Source organism: Alosa alosa, chromosome 20, assembly GCF_017589495.1.
Source record: "Alosa alosa isolate M-15738 ecotype Scorff River chromosome 20, AALO_Geno_1.1, whole genome shotgun sequence".
Classification (NCBI taxonomy): Eukaryota; Metazoa; Chordata; class Actinopteri; order Clupeiformes; family Clupeidae; genus Alosa; species Alosa alosa.
In genome coordinates, this window is record NC_063208.1 from 12,668,668 (window position 1) to 12,683,878 (window position 15,211).

At 42.2% G+C, this 15,211-nt stretch overlaps 2 protein-coding genes across 6 annotated transcripts in view; both read right to left on the reverse strand.

Moving 5' to 3' along the window:
- Positions 1-308, reverse strand: part of nfyc (nuclear transcription factor Y, gamma) — a 28,791-nt gene extending 28,483 nt beyond the window's left edge. For all 4 annotated transcript variants that reach the window (XM_048229501.1, XM_048229499.1, XM_048229500.1 and 1 more), the window contains exon 1: positions 188-308. The gene's annotated coding sequence lies outside the window, so the exon portion shown is untranslated. The remainder of the gene's footprint in view (positions 1-187) is intronic.
- Positions 309-8,795: 8,487 nt separating this feature from the next.
- Positions 8,796-15,211, reverse strand: part of ankib1a (ankyrin repeat and IBR domain containing 1a) — a 25,644-nt gene continuing 19,228 nt past the window's right edge. The window contains exons 16-21 of one of the 2 annotated variants that reach the window (XM_048229493.1): positions 14,334-14,512; positions 13,602-13,653; positions 13,268-13,342; positions 11,055-11,175; positions 10,278-10,324; positions 8,796-9,814 (exon numbers count right to left, since the gene is read on the reverse strand). In XM_048229493.1, the coding sequence (XP_048085450.1) occupies positions 8,855-9,814; positions 10,278-10,324; positions 11,055-11,175; positions 13,268-13,342; positions 13,602-13,653; positions 14,334-14,512 (1,434 nt within the window). In that variant the 3' untranslated portion in view covers positions 8,796-8,854. The remainder of the gene's footprint in view (positions 9,815-10,277; positions 10,325-11,054; positions 11,176-13,267; positions 13,343-13,601; positions 13,654-14,333; positions 14,513-15,211) is intronic. The other variant, XM_048229495.1, reaches the window with a different exon arrangement.

The window sequence follows — 15,211 nt, forward strand, 5'->3', positions numbered from 1 at the left end:
ACTGGCCACCAATAAGCGCTTCAGAGAGCGGGGAGGGAAATGGCGCCTATGTTCATCCTCCAAAACAATCGTCTATTGGATAGAACGGATCATTGAAAGAGAACCCACCAATTACGCAAATTGTAGCGAAATATTACAAGTTGAACACACGAATATAAAGACGTGTACAACGAAAGCAGTTACTTACCCAGTTTTAGTTAAGTGTTCGCCGTGAAGTCCGGTTCAGTGTAATATTTAATTTATTTAGGCAGCAACGGGAAACAAGATGGCCGACGTCTTGACAACTTCTCCTCAAACCGGAAATATGCTTACGTTTACGCACGGACGTGTTTTTAAATGATGGCGCTAAATTTTTGCGATGTCATTTCTACTAAGATGCGCATCTTTTAATTCTAGAAACATATACGTGTTTTAATACATTCTTTCTGGCGTTATATAACGATAGCCTAGCAGATTGCTGTGGCTGAATTGCCTTATCCCAAAGTCACCCCATCCCAAATTAAATTAACTTCTTAGTTGAAGAGCACTGGTTCGCTCCATATCACTTGGGGAGGACACAAACTTTTTGTTACGTCTCTGGGTCTGGGGCGGTGAGAGAGACAAGGCAATGTTTTAAGGCTTGTTCGACTTAATGCAGCACTGCGCAGATCTGGCTGAACGCGACCCATGCTGTTTAAAAGGCGGTAAAAGGCGAGTATGCATGCATCACGATCAGCCTGATCAACGCAGAGCTGTAAGAAGTCGAATGAGCCTTTTGTAACTGGAAAACAAAAATAGCCATTGTAAAATCTTAGTCTGAAATGTTTGCATTCTCACATACCTCCACTAGGGCACGCCAAAAGGACAAAAAATGGACAATGGCGGGCCTGAAGGCAAGGATTTTCTTTGAGCTGAGGAAGGGGTGTGATGGCATACTGCAAGGCTCAAATAGCATTTTCCATTCCACAAAATTGGGAACATTCAATCTTTTTTATCATGTCAACGAAGAAAAGAAAACCTTTGGGTCATCATCACTTTTGTCGTTGTATTATGCTGATTTTCAACAAAAAAACAAAATAACACTTAGATGTGCAGTAGGCTAATAATCAAGGGGCTTTGCCTCTACTGTGTAGTGTAGACATCTGTCCATTCCCACATGCTTATTTTCTTGTTTCTTGGCCAAGGCCCATTCTCTTAGGCAAGGGCTACTCTGATTACTATATCCAAGGCTCCCCATTTCCATGTAGGCCTACATATGATATCAAAACATTACCAGTTGCTTTATGTGCCAATTGTAAAATGCTATTTTTCTTGTGGGCCATTTCCACTAGCCTATGCCAAGAATGTATGTCATTTATTATTACTGTAATTTATTATTAGTATTACTTTAGTATTAGATTTTGATTGAATGACTGCAGTCACTGAAATCAAAAACTGAAGTTGAAGGACATCAAGCTCCTGTTTGAGCACCTCAAGAATATATGTAATGAACAGCAGCTGTCAAATGAATAGTCTCATGCAGGGCAGATGAGATGTTGGCACAGATGTTTGCTGAATTATGAACTGATTTTCGCAACTGATGAACAAGTTTGTTGAAGTAAAGCTATGAGTGTGGGCCATGGAGCACATGATACTGGTTTCTGGGTAAGTGCAGGTCACTGGCTTGGCTTCTAGTACATTAACGGAATTAAGCACAGCCAACATGACATGTATGAGAGCTATGATAGCTAACATTAACTAGAAATCTGTTGATTTGAAGAATTTTCTTCAGACTCCAGTGGTTGAGGTGTGACTGTTGTTCTGTTTTGGGTTTGAGAGGTATGGAAAGCTACGCTGGTGTTTGACAAGGCCCAGCAGGACCTTTGTACTCTCTTGGTTGTGCGACATCTTGAGGTCTCTGGGTTCCTCCTTTAGCCCATCTTCTCTCTGTTTACAGTTCCTAGGGTCAGGATGCTGGAGGGCAGGGGTGAGGCAGGTCAAGAGGGTCTCTGTTTTTTTTTCTTAGGCCTCCTGGAGGAACCCTCTCAGGGGAGGTAGGTGTGATGACCCTTTAAGGTCTGTGTGTCCGCTGTGCATAGCTTGTGATGCCAGAGAGCTTATTGCAATCACCACCGCCTGTGCTGAAACAGCCTTTAAAAGGCAGAAGATTAACCAGAAACCCACATCCACTAGACATTTCTTTAGAGGTTGGCATCATGGCTGGATGTCCCATTTCACCATTGGTTTCCACCATGGCAATGAAGGTAAATATAAGGGCATCAAAATGGGATGTCGGACGTGAAAGGCAGCAGGATGGCATCCGGTTACCTCCCATCCGAGCCTATATGGATGAAATGATAATGCTGACAACAAGTCCATGTACTTGTAGCCAAGTTGAATGACCATCTGAAATGGGCAAGGATAAAGGTGAAACCTAGCAAATGTAGAAGTGTATCTATTGGGAGAGGGAAACTGGTGGAAGAATAGTTTTATATTAATGGCAAGGGGATTCCACCTATTTAAAAAAAAAAACAGTTCAAAGTTTAGGCAGGTGGGATGATCCCACATTGAGTGGCCGAGGACAGGTCTTGGAGCTTAGAGAATTCATTGTTTAGCAGGTGCAGAATGGACAATCAGGATTTGGTCATGGTACCAGGTGGTACAAAGGTATGGGGTAAGTCTACAGCAAAGGAGAAGATTCAGATGGTAACCAGCTTTGTTCACTATCAAAAAGAGCAACAGACGTTCAACAGCAGTGTCTCAAGCGAAACAAGGACAATGGATGAACTGGCACTGAGCCTTGGGCCATGGATGCTTACAGCATTCAATTAATTGTAGGAGCCACTTATAATGTTCATCCAATTCCACAGAACCTCAGTCAATGGGTTGGGGAAGACGGAAACTGTAAGTTATGTATGGGGCATGGCTCTTTATGAAAGCATACTGTCTGGTTATAAAATTAGCTTGAGCCAGGGTCATTACATCCGGAGGCATAATAATCAGGTTTTGAAGTCACTGGCGTGTTCGCTTGAGAAATAGACTTGACATTAACTCTGCCGGCAGTTGTCAGGGACAGTAGAATTTCGTTTGTGCTGGTGAGACAGTAAAGTAACCATCAGACAAGCAATACAGGGAGATAGGGCAAAGCACAGGATCAGCAATGTATCGTTGTGACTACTTTGAAACCAGACATGGTGTTGTATCCAATCATCTACTATATGGAACTATTTGCTTTCAAGATGTGATGGAGGAAGCTAAAAGGAAGAAGTCAAAGTATGCAGAACTAGTGAAGTAACAGAATGTTGCTGGCAAGCACACACAAGACCAGTGGAGATAGGTGTTAGAGGCTTTGTAGCAATGTCAGCCACAACACTTCTGTTCGATTTTGGTTTTCGCAGAAAGTCATTGAAAGAAGCTGTGAAAGAGTTAGCTGAGGATACTGAGGTGAGATGCTCACAGAGTAGGCTATGGGGGGATACAAACTCTTTATTGCGTCTCTGGGTCTGGGACGGTGAGAGAGACAAGGCAATGTTTTAAAGCTTGTTCGACATAATGAGTTTGAGTTGGGGGTATGTTGTAACTTGAATTTACTCTGACATTTGTGAAATATTGTCACTGTGATTCTGGAGTGGTAGTGTATGGTGCTTGCATTTTGGCTAGTTGTGTTGCTGATTGTCATAAATGGTCACAGCAAATAAGAAGTTTGACCGAAGAATTTCTTGGCATTTGTTGGTACCCACATTAAGGGCTTGCCATTTAGTTATGATGATTGGATCATAAATGGCTATGAATTTGTTGGTAGGCTTTTTTTGGTGGCACATCAATGGCTTGTGTTTTATTTGAATATGTTGCTAATGGGATCATAAACGGCCACAGCTACAAAGAGGATTGACTGAAGAATTTGTTGGTATCTCCATCAAGGGTTTGTCAGGTTATATTACTGATCGGATTATAATTCGCCACAGCAACGAAGAGGAATGACCAAAGAATTTGTTGTACAGAACCCATCCATGTGGAGGAAGGGGGTGGGTCTGAGACACCAAACACTATGTTGAGTCTTCCAGAGGTGTTGTGGTCCTAATTCAACAGACACACAGATGAAGGAGGGTGCCTGCTTGATAACCACAGTTAAATGCTCAGAAAGGCTGTTGGTAATGCTGTTTTTTGTGCATGAAGGTTGGGCTACTGTTCGTTCCGCCTAGCTCCAGTCATCCATCTGGGATCGCTCCATTGGAGAGGTGTTTTAGAAGGCTGGGCCTTATCAAAAGTCCTTGCATATGATTGGATAAGCCACTTGTCCGTCATCTTTATTGACGTGCTACTTCAACCACTCACATTGAAGCCAACCCGTGACGCTGATGACACTTGCTTCCTCGATGCGAGCCGTTGTCTGAATCAAAATAGTCTCACAGTCGCTTCTCCGCTACGTCACATCTATGAAACTCCCGCCCTACGTCCTGATTGGCTCTACCATAAAATCTGGTGCTGAAATCACTCCTAACAGAAGCGATCCCAGATGGATGTGAGTGGAGCTAGGCGGAACGAAATTCATCTGGCAAGAGTCAGGTTAACTGTAAGCTGCTGCCAGCCAACTGTGTATTGCAATTTTATCCTCCATCATGGCCATATCATGCATCATTGGCCACTGTGGGAAATGTTCTACCTAAAGTGCAAGCAATTTAATACCTCTCCTGAAACAACACTGATTCAACAGTAACTGAAATCTCCAGCAGCTTCAAAATACATGCAAATCAGTTAGAAGAAAATACTCAACGTCTTAATCAGGACAAGGGTAGCATAAGGATTTCATGTTGCCTCATAAATTGTTTTTATTCTAATAGAATGTAATCTGTGTCTGGAAAACCCCATGTCCGGAAGCAGATCTCCTCACTTTAACATACCTTAAAAATATATAAAAGTAATATAAAATATATCATAATGATTATAATGAATATAGTTATGTAAATAATTTCATCAGTATAAAACATTAAAATTTGTATATGTTTTTAATGTACTATTGTGTTGATTGAACTTGAAAAATCAATAAATAATTGTGGGCAGTTAAAACAGAGGACCCCTTTAGCACTTCCTAGTTCTTCCTCATGTCATGATATCTTTCACTCTGGTAAGTCTTTCATATTTTGTGTATTTAATATCCATCTATTGACACCTGGCATGTCACAACCATAGTGTGTCAACACCCAAATGACCAAAATGCAACATTGTGAAAAATGTTCTGTAATAAAGGCTTAATTTAATAAGATGTAAGAAGTCACAGGCAACAGATATGCCATAAAAGATTATTCCTGTAAGAAATACATGTGATATGAGGAAATATAAGCCACTCTGTCAGATGTCAATACCATTTTCAATAGTCATTTTGAATTTAAAATGTTCCTCTGTTGATATGTCAACTCCGTCAAATAGAATAGATGATCTGTTCCCTCAAGGATATTTGTCCATTAAACCAATACATTTCCAAAGTTCATGTGTAATTTTTATACTTCTAAATATCACTGTTCATTATGAAGGTTAAAAACAAAACCTTAAAATCTATACAACCAAAACTGTATGCATTAAACACTGACTTGTCCGACTTTAAAAATGTGATATTCATTTCAAAACCTGTGTACATAATTAAGGGAACCAGGAGACTGATAAGTCAAACTATTTGTGGTAAGTTATTCAAAAAACTATTTTATAAACATTTCTACATGTCTGATGGTGTTGACAAAAATCAAGTGCGGGTCCAGCAAACATGTAATTTTTTTTTTTTTTTTTTTTTTTTTAAAAGTACAACTGGGAGGTTGTACCAAACCATGATTAGACCACATTTAACAAAGATGTGTTAATAGTTTTTGAAAATATCTTTTTAGAAATTTGAAACCTGCTTGTCCCTAATCTCAAGAATCACTGAAATATTAAGTGCAAACTGTTGACCCCATGAAGACATTTGACTGCAAAAAAACAGACTCAGTACTCATGTTGGTTTTTCATTAGAGTAAACCTTTACTGGTACTTTCACATAATGGCCACACATCAAAAATTGCTTACTTTAATATAAACTGGGAATGTATCAAGTATAGTCTATGAAAGTGCAAATGACAAATTCAAGGTTAATGATTTGCCTAAAGATGAAAAAAAATGTTAATGGATTTGTAAAAATATGCCACTGCCATTACCTCTTAATTTAAATTAAGTAGCAGGTAAGTACTGCAATCCCTCTTTTCCTTCCCTGGGCACAACATCTGGTTGAAGGATGAACGCAGCTGCTGAAATCCAACCAGTGACACAGAATGAGAAAATAAAATAAAATAAAATAAAATAAAATAACTCTCAAAGTTTACCAGCTCTAAGATGAGCACTCCAACCAAACGTGGTGCAAAACTGTCCCTACTGCAGTTCTAGGACACACTGATTTGGAAAACAATCTCAGAACAGCAAATGATGAATCCACAACCTCAGCTTTTTGTAATTTAAAGGCCAATTCACAATATGTGAATCATTATACATAGACAAATATTATATTTACTTTAAAAAAAATCAAATAGAGAAGGGAACTCAGTTGTTGTAAATAAATAAAGCAAAGTATAATGTCTTATTACCTATACATTTTACATTATTTTAAATTAAGTTAAATTAAACTACTTCTTTTAAAAAGCACTTATTCTTTAATGTCCTCGCTAGATCAGATAACTGTATGCCGGCTTCTGCAGTAAAAATCAACCAGACCAAAACTAGAGTTGCTATATATGAATGTGTCTGTGGTGGGCCATCAGTTGGCTCATTCTAACCAAAAAGCTATAAAAATGTGAACGTAATGGCCTACAAATAATGAAATTAGAAATGCTACTATGCTTCAGTGAGACGACAAAATGGAAAGGGGGGGGGAGAATATCATTTTCAATACTCAATTGAGTATCTGCGTTCAGCATGACGTGGCCAAGTCCATTTCATTCCCACGTTATCGGGACAGGTTATTAGAGGAGGCGATAAGGAGCCTACTTTGAGGACAGTAGAAATAAAGGCACGCTTATGGGTACAGCCTTATAAGCATGTCTGAAGAGCAGCAAAAATTGTTCCCCAACCCACCACACGCACTCCAGAGACATCCTCATGTTTCCATTTACTATGGGTGAATACAGTACATCAGAGAAAAGAGTGGCAAAAGGGAGATAAAATTCACTAACATATCAGTATGCATTTACCCTCTTCGGTTTAAGGAGGGGAACCGTTATAAGGTTATTATGCGCAACACATCTCGGTTAGCACTGAATAAAATAAAAGAGAATAGTATAAAAAGGAAAACAGGATAATAATGGGGGACATCTGGGTGCGGGTAGAGTTTGATTGGCTCTCAGCAAAAAAGAACTAGGCACAATTTGTGTCATAAACCGCTGTTCCTGCAGCACTGTTTGTAGTGTTTCTTCAATCTGGCCTTGGCAAAAAATAAAATAAAAAAACAAACAATAAAAAGAGTTCTTAACACTTTACTTAACAAGCTCTGTCAGCAGGCCTCTCTTAAGTCATAAACTTAGCTTAGCTTAAGAAGAGGTTACTTCAGACAGCCAGGTGCTTCCCACATGCACCAACAGGATTAAGGTGTGATTTGAAATGCTTTGATATGCTTATGACACGTTTATCAAGGCTGCATGATAGAGGGATGTTGTGGGGGTTAGCCGAAATGTTGAAGGAGTGACATCCTAGCAAGCTGGAGGGGTATAACCCATTTAAACCCTCTCAAGCAGCATGCGCGCAGACACACACAAGTACATCTCCTCTCTCTTTCTCTGACATGCACACACACACACGCGCACACTCACACCAGTCTCCTTCTATTTCATTCACATCACCCATACCTCCAACACACCAATTCCCAACCGCGCACACACACACAGGTACATGACTGGTATCATCATACTTGTGATGGAGAAAAAAAAAACATATCTGTAAAATACTAAAATCCAACATAAGGGAGAGCACAGGATGAGAACATGAGCAGTACTTTAACTCAAGGTGCTCCACTGTAACCATTCATAAAGCGTCTGAAAAAACACTGTTGAGTATCTTATAACACGCTACAAGCATGCCTAAGACATGGAACACCCACTCCTAAGCAAAGGACTTCAGAAGCTGTTTGAAGGTGGGAAAAAAAAAGAATCACTAAAGTATAAAACAGTGCATCAGCCTGGCTTTTGTAGACTGATGCCGACGGTAGGTTAGCGCTGCATACTTGTGGCAACTGTTATAATATCTTGTTAAGCGTTTATTAAGGCTTTATGAATGGCTGCCTGAGACCACTTCAATTAAAGTCAGTATTAGCAAGGTTGTTTTTTTTGTTTTTCCTCGGGGTTTTTTTCCGCTCGAGTCTGGAGACCGAAGTACTTCTCTTGAGTGACCTGAAAGATTTCATTGATGCATTCTCAATTAAAATAAGCAATCCTGTTTCTCTCACCCACCGCCATCACCACCAAAAAGAACGTCTCCTTAGTGGAGATGTGGCTTTTTTCCCCTTCTCTCTACAATTATGATTAACAAAGAAACTACCTCAGACCAGCATCACAGGGCCTAAAAGAGGAGGAACTTACCGCTTCTTCCAAACATTCCTTGACATTCTTTTTTTTTTTTTTTTCAACACTCTGTTACAACCTTTTTTTAAATTTTTTCTTTTTTTTTTTTAAACCAGGCAGTGGAAGTCACATCCACTTTTAGCGGCTTCAGTGGAACCCCATGGCACTGTGCTCTTTTCCTTCCTCTTGTAAATGCAGTGTTGACTGTTAGAGTCTGGTTGTGTGAGGAGCCCTCAAGACTAGGTAAAGATGTGTAAGTTATCAGTGAGTGCTTGTGTGTGTGTGTGTGTGTGTGTGTGTGTGTGTGTGTGTGTGTGTGTCTGTCCTCACACAAGGTGCACCTGCTCCTCCCACTCAGAGGGTAGCTCTGTGGGGTGGGTATTGTCACGACGACACCCATCCCCCTTCTCCTCCTCCTCCTCCTCCTTCACCACCACCTCCTCCTCCTCCTCCTTCTCCTCTTCCTCCTCCTCCTGGTCCTCTTCCTGCTTTTGGGGCGGGGCAGAGCCCTCTGTGTCTGCCGGCGTGAGTGCGACGCCCACCTCCATGGTCAGCTTGGTGGCGCTGGGCAAACACTCGTCCTCCACACAGCCCAGCTCCAGCAGGTCAGGCCTCTGCAGCACCAGCCCCCCCGTCTCCTCCAGGGCTGGGCAGGGCGGCCACAGTTCCACCTCCTCCTCCTCCTCCTCCTTGCCCGTGCCAGTCTCCTCGTCCTGGGGCTGCTGCTGCCGCTGCGTGGGGACCTCGGAGGCCTGTTCCTGGAGCTGGGGCTCGGCCTCGTCCAGTGGGAGTGGGTCAGCGGAGTCGTCCGTGGGCACCAGTGCAATTTTCTGCGGGTTCATGTCATGGAACCAGGCCATGATGTTGCCCAGCAGGTTGGCGTTGGCCGAGGGGTCCAAACAGTCGGGGTCGCTGGGGGAGAAGGGGTCCGAGACGCTGACGGAGGTGGTGGTGGTGGCGGTGGTGGTGGTGAGTCCGGGGGCGAGGGAGGAGGAGGCGGACGAGGAGTCCCCGTAAGGCCTGAGCGCGTCGGTCAGTCCGCCAAGCCGCATGAGGCTGTCGCCCAGCTCCAGGAGCTGCGAGCTGCTGAGGGAGGCGCGCGGGAGATCCAGGGCGTGCGGCGCCGGGTCCAGACGCGAGGGCAGCGACGAGCCGATGGCCCCCAGCGAGGCCTCGCCGCTCAGGCTGTCCTGAGGGTCCGTGTCCGTGCTCATTCCGGACTCCTGGAGGGACAACTGGATGGCCAGCAGGATGTTGGGGTCGTCCTCATCGAGAGAACCAAGTGCCTGTAGAGGATGAATGAGACGAAGCTATATTTACACAGTACACACTCAGACCTGGGAAATACACACTTGCTTTAGTCAAACTAAATCAAGCTGATTTTTATAGTATTTAAAAAGTATTATGCAGAAGTTTCACAGGTCACATTCTTAATTTTTAAGTTGCTTTTTTGGCAATAAAATGCGGTATCCAGCAAAACCAGCAATACACCTCATGTATCAAACAACTAATTAACTAATTAGAATGAGGAGAGGAAACTTCCATTACAAATTTAACACCATTCTCTTGTGTCCTTACAGCCTTTCGTGCTGTGCCATGCAATACCCATTCTGGGGAGTACTGACTAACTCCTTGCATCCAGGAAAACAAATGTCCGCTTGTTTGCGGAGTGGAAAGAGGGGATTGAAGATATGTCAGGGTCCTAATTCAGATGATGGTAATGAGCTCATGGGGATCGATCAAACTCACTGTTGAGACGTTGAGGCGTCGTCTGCTTCCACCTCCTTCTGGCCCATCTGATTGGTGTAAACAAACAAACAAATAAATAAAAATAACAACCGTTTCAATCATTTTATTCCATAACACGTAAAGAAATCAGACAAAATCAGCCATTTCCTGTCCTCCTTAACTGGGAAATTATTTTAAATGCCTCTGTTAGCTCTGCTAGTGTGTGACACACTTTCTTTAGCTTGTTTTGGTCTTTAGCTTTCTGTTCTCCAAAGGCATAGACATCAGACCACACACTTAACAGAGGTCAGACATAAACACCAAATCAGCAAAGAGTTCATTCAAAGGTTCTACATTTCAAGAATAAAAAAAAAACATGTTCTATTTTCCTTAGTACTGCTGCTAAAATAGTAGGAAAGCATGCAGTCTAAGTGTGTATTTTAGTCTCCTGTTCGTAACTAAAACAAAACAAGCGTGAGTGATGTCCTGACTACGTGACCTAACCTAATCTTAACAGAGGATAAATTTCCACAGCTGAGGTGAACATGGGGTAAACGGGCCATTCTGACATCCTGGTATAGAGTGACAACTAGAGAGGCCAAGAGAAAACACAAAGAAAGAGGAAGACAGAAAACAGACGTGAATGGTCTGTTTGTATATCGGTGAGAGACAAATAGAAAGAGAAATGTGTACACAGTATGGGGTCTGAGTAAGGGAGTTGCTGCTTGTGTGTGTGTGTGTGTGTGTGTGTGTGTGTGTGTGTGTGTGTGTGTGTGTGTGTGTGGTCAGGGATCACACCTAAAGTGCTGTCACTGGATTCGTTGGGGTCAGGTGTGTTGCTCCGCAGACTGTGGAGACTCAGCATGTCGCCTCGCCGACGCTGCCGGTGTCTGCGTCTGTACTGGAACTCAGAGTATTCCTACAACACAGCACACACAAACACTTAGTAACTAACACACACACACACAGGAACACACACACACACACGCTCACATATTCTATTCTCTCACCACAACATAGGTCTCTACAACAGCTACAACACTACTTCAGCACAACACACTTTGCTCTGCACTACTACGCATGCAGAGTAAAATACACACAGTGGCTCACATATTCTCTTCTATTTAACCACAACATGCAAGTCTAAACATACCGATTCAACACTTCTTCAGCACAATGCAACTATTCACTACTATGCATGTCCATACAAAACACAATCACGCTCGCAAATACACACACACACACACACAAACACCATGAACACAAGCACAGACACACAACACATGACCACAAGCGTCATCTGTTTTTCTACTCTTTCAAACGCAGCATAGCACCTCATTATCAATCTCCATAAAGTACCAACGAACACAAGTGTTCTTTCTTTCTCCATCATACAGACTCTTATTATGCTTCCCCTGCGCACAGACAGCATTTCACCTGTCTGTCTGTAGATACATGCACAGCAGCTCTTTGTCTGTAAATTTAGTAAAGTCAATTTTCTACCTCACATCATGTACACACACACACACACACACACGAAAATCCACTTTTACAAAAAAACATCTGATTTTAAAGAACAAATATTCATAGAAGATTTGCTATGTTCTAAAAAAAAAAAAAAAATCCATTTTAACCACTACACTACATAAGCATGCTCAAGCCAAACGTGCAGACCAGGCATAACTTCTGAGATAACACTAAAAAGATGCACAACGTTGGAAAGAGGGGCACACTTTGAACATAACAATCTCAGCAGGCCAGATTTGTTGGTGAGCCACTTCAAAATGAAAAATCTGCTAAAAACATATTATAACACTTTCAGACATTGACATCAGTGTTTCAGAAGACAAAATACACAGAGTGATTTGAATCATTCCCAGTTTTCATTTCGGGGTAAAAAAATAAAAATAAAACTAGTCCTGGCCCGTCATTAGGTGGGGTTGAATTTGAAAATAAAAATTGTGATGACTGTCAAAATGTGCCTGAGGATTCAGAATTTTTTTTTCTATGATTTTGGCTATGGTTATAACATTCTGCCAAATCTATAATAGCATTGCCTAGGGAGAGAAGTAACTTTTAGGATACATACAGTATGTATACATTGTCAATTAAATTTACACTAGTTGAGTTACACCAAGTTGTCCATTTTAACTAGCATGTTCTGATAGTTGACCTCCATAGCCTAATTAACAATAAACTTAAGATGGCACAACCAACCCTTTTGGCAGAAAGTTAAATAATAGGGTTCTATGCGGAGGACTTGGGGAAAAAAACGTTCCTTCCAGGCTAAGGGATCTATGTAGAACCTCCATGGCTTCCTCTGCTGGGCTATAGATGAAGAGGCCTCTTCTCTAACAGGGAAGCTACACCAGGCGCCGCTATCACGTCTGGTGTAGCTACTTCTATTGTTTATAGTGGAAGCGAATTGTTGCAGCAGACGCAACACGAACGGAACGCTTCAGTTACGCGCTAACCTCCTCATCTTCATCCAAAAACGGCTACAACAGGGACAGAAGGGAACGTTTGATGTTGCCCATTTACAAAAAATGAAACTAAAACTTGATGTATGACAGATTACATTGAAACAAATTGAAACAAAAAAAAACAAAAAAAAAAAAAAAAGGTAATTCCGAGCCTTGCTAGCATGCGGTACAGTATTCATGTGATTACGCTCATTCTGTGGTCCGACCAAAGCCATCAGCATGGTTCACGGTTATCAAAAAACGTCAACGTAACGCCAACATAAACTGCGAGGCTCTGCACATCAGAGGATTGTGGGTAAATTAAGTCTCAGCAGGCCATCTGGGTGATAGTATTCATCAACAACAAGGCAACAACCTACTCAGAGAGCCACCCACTGCCTGTTGCTAGGTAACGGGGTCACCCACAGTTACCCACAATCCACTGGTGTGTGGACCTTGGCAGTTGAAGTTGAGGGTTACGCTGACGCCATGTACACTGAAATACACTGGTGGCTGGTTGGGGTGGCCCGGGTGCGGCTGCTGCAGTACCTGCGGCTGTCCTCCCACGTGTTCATAGCCCTCACTGTGTCCGGTCCCTCCCACAACGGAGGGATCCCTCAGCATCTTTGGACACAGAATGATACGGGTGGTGACCTTTGAACTTTACCCTCGCAGAGGCACAGACAGTCATTCATACATACATACACATACATACGCTAACGATCACACACTTAGGGAGTCTAGCGGTTAAGCAGATTTCTATAAAATAGCAATAGATTTCTATAGCGCGCAAGCAAGCTCGTAGCGAACCATGTTAGCTAAGCCACAGAACAGCACTAAAAGAGAACTAATATGATAAGAATGGCCATGAGCAAATACTCACCTCAGGTGAGGCAAAACCTAGGTACTCCCAGTCCCACGTTCCACCGGCAAAACTAAGGAGAAAAGAGATTGGTTTGATATAATTAGGAGCACTGACTGAAATTATTGCAATTGATAACAGTTGACACAGAGTCATGAACGGTCATAATAGCCATTATAAACACTCCCTGCGTCCCAGTGTGCTGTAATGACCTTTAGTAGCATTTACTGTATATGATTCATAATCAAACCTCTTTAAAAATAGAACGAATAGCTGGTTATCAAATCTATTAACCCATTCGTGCTGGATGCTGCACGACGCAACATTCTATCTCCCGCCTGTTGCTGCATAGCGCAGCATGCTTTTTATTTCATGTTTCTAGGTGCTACAGAGGCTTAGATATTAAGGTTTTGGTAGACATTGACAATTCTTAGTATTTTTTCAGAAAACCCTTAGGAAATAAGGTTATTTAGTCTAAAATGCCATAGGATTCTATAGGCGTTTTTAGCAGGCATTTCAGGAGTAAATGGGTTAATCAAATGTTTTTTTTTTATTGCAAAGTCCTGATTACGGTAAAATAATAATTAATAAATAATTAGTTAAAAGATTTAGTAATCAAGGATCTTTGGTATGACTAGACCATTTACCAACTGAAATCCCTCTAAGTATCAAACCAAGTGCATGAACTATTGACCATGCCCACTAAATGTTCAGGTGAATGTTGATGGTGATGGGGGGGTTCCCATCCCCTACCTCCTGCGTGGGGCCTCTGGCGAGTCGTTGGGGGCCACACCCCGGGCCACCGAGGCCAGAAACTCACGCCTCTTCTGCTGCACCAGGCAGGCGGCACTGATGATTTTGTGGCGAGGGGTGCGGAGGTAAGGCCTGTTGACTTTCTGTGCAAGATCCTCTGTAACCATCTCCAGATCCGTCTGAATGAGGTGAACAGAGAGAGAGACGGAGGGAGACCGAGACCAAAGGGAGAGAGGGATGGACAGAGGGAGAGGTAGAATAACGGTGGTCATGTGTGAATACTATAATTACTGTCCTTTAATTGTACTTTTTACAGTCATTTCATTGCTGGTTAACACACACTGCTGTCATTCACATGCATGTGGTTCTGAGGACCTGGGGAACATGGCTGAGTGAGAACCAATTATCAGTTTCCAGTCCAGCTCAATGTCAGTAAGGGGAGCAGGATTAGTATCACATAGCAGCTACTTCAGCTTCACGGTCAGTATACAGATCCCACATAAAGTAACACAGAGTGGAAATAGGCTTAAGGCCTATTCACACCAAGACTATAAACTATAACGATAACGACATGAAGAACAATATCATTGGGGATCACTTTCAGAACGACAAAAAGCTAATAGCCAATCAGAACCCATCGAATTTTAACCGTCACATTCATTAACACAAGGAGAGACTTTGTTTATCGTTGTTCAGTGTGAACGCTTTTATCTTTATAGTTATAGTTATCGTTATTGTTATCGTTCTTGGCGTGAATAGGCCTTTAACAACAGTATCGAGCTGCAAGGAGTTCTACTGTACATCAGACTTCAGAAGTTAGGCTTTTGATCTTTGGGCTCAATTGGCCATTCCCAATGAACCTCCAGCAGACAATGCAA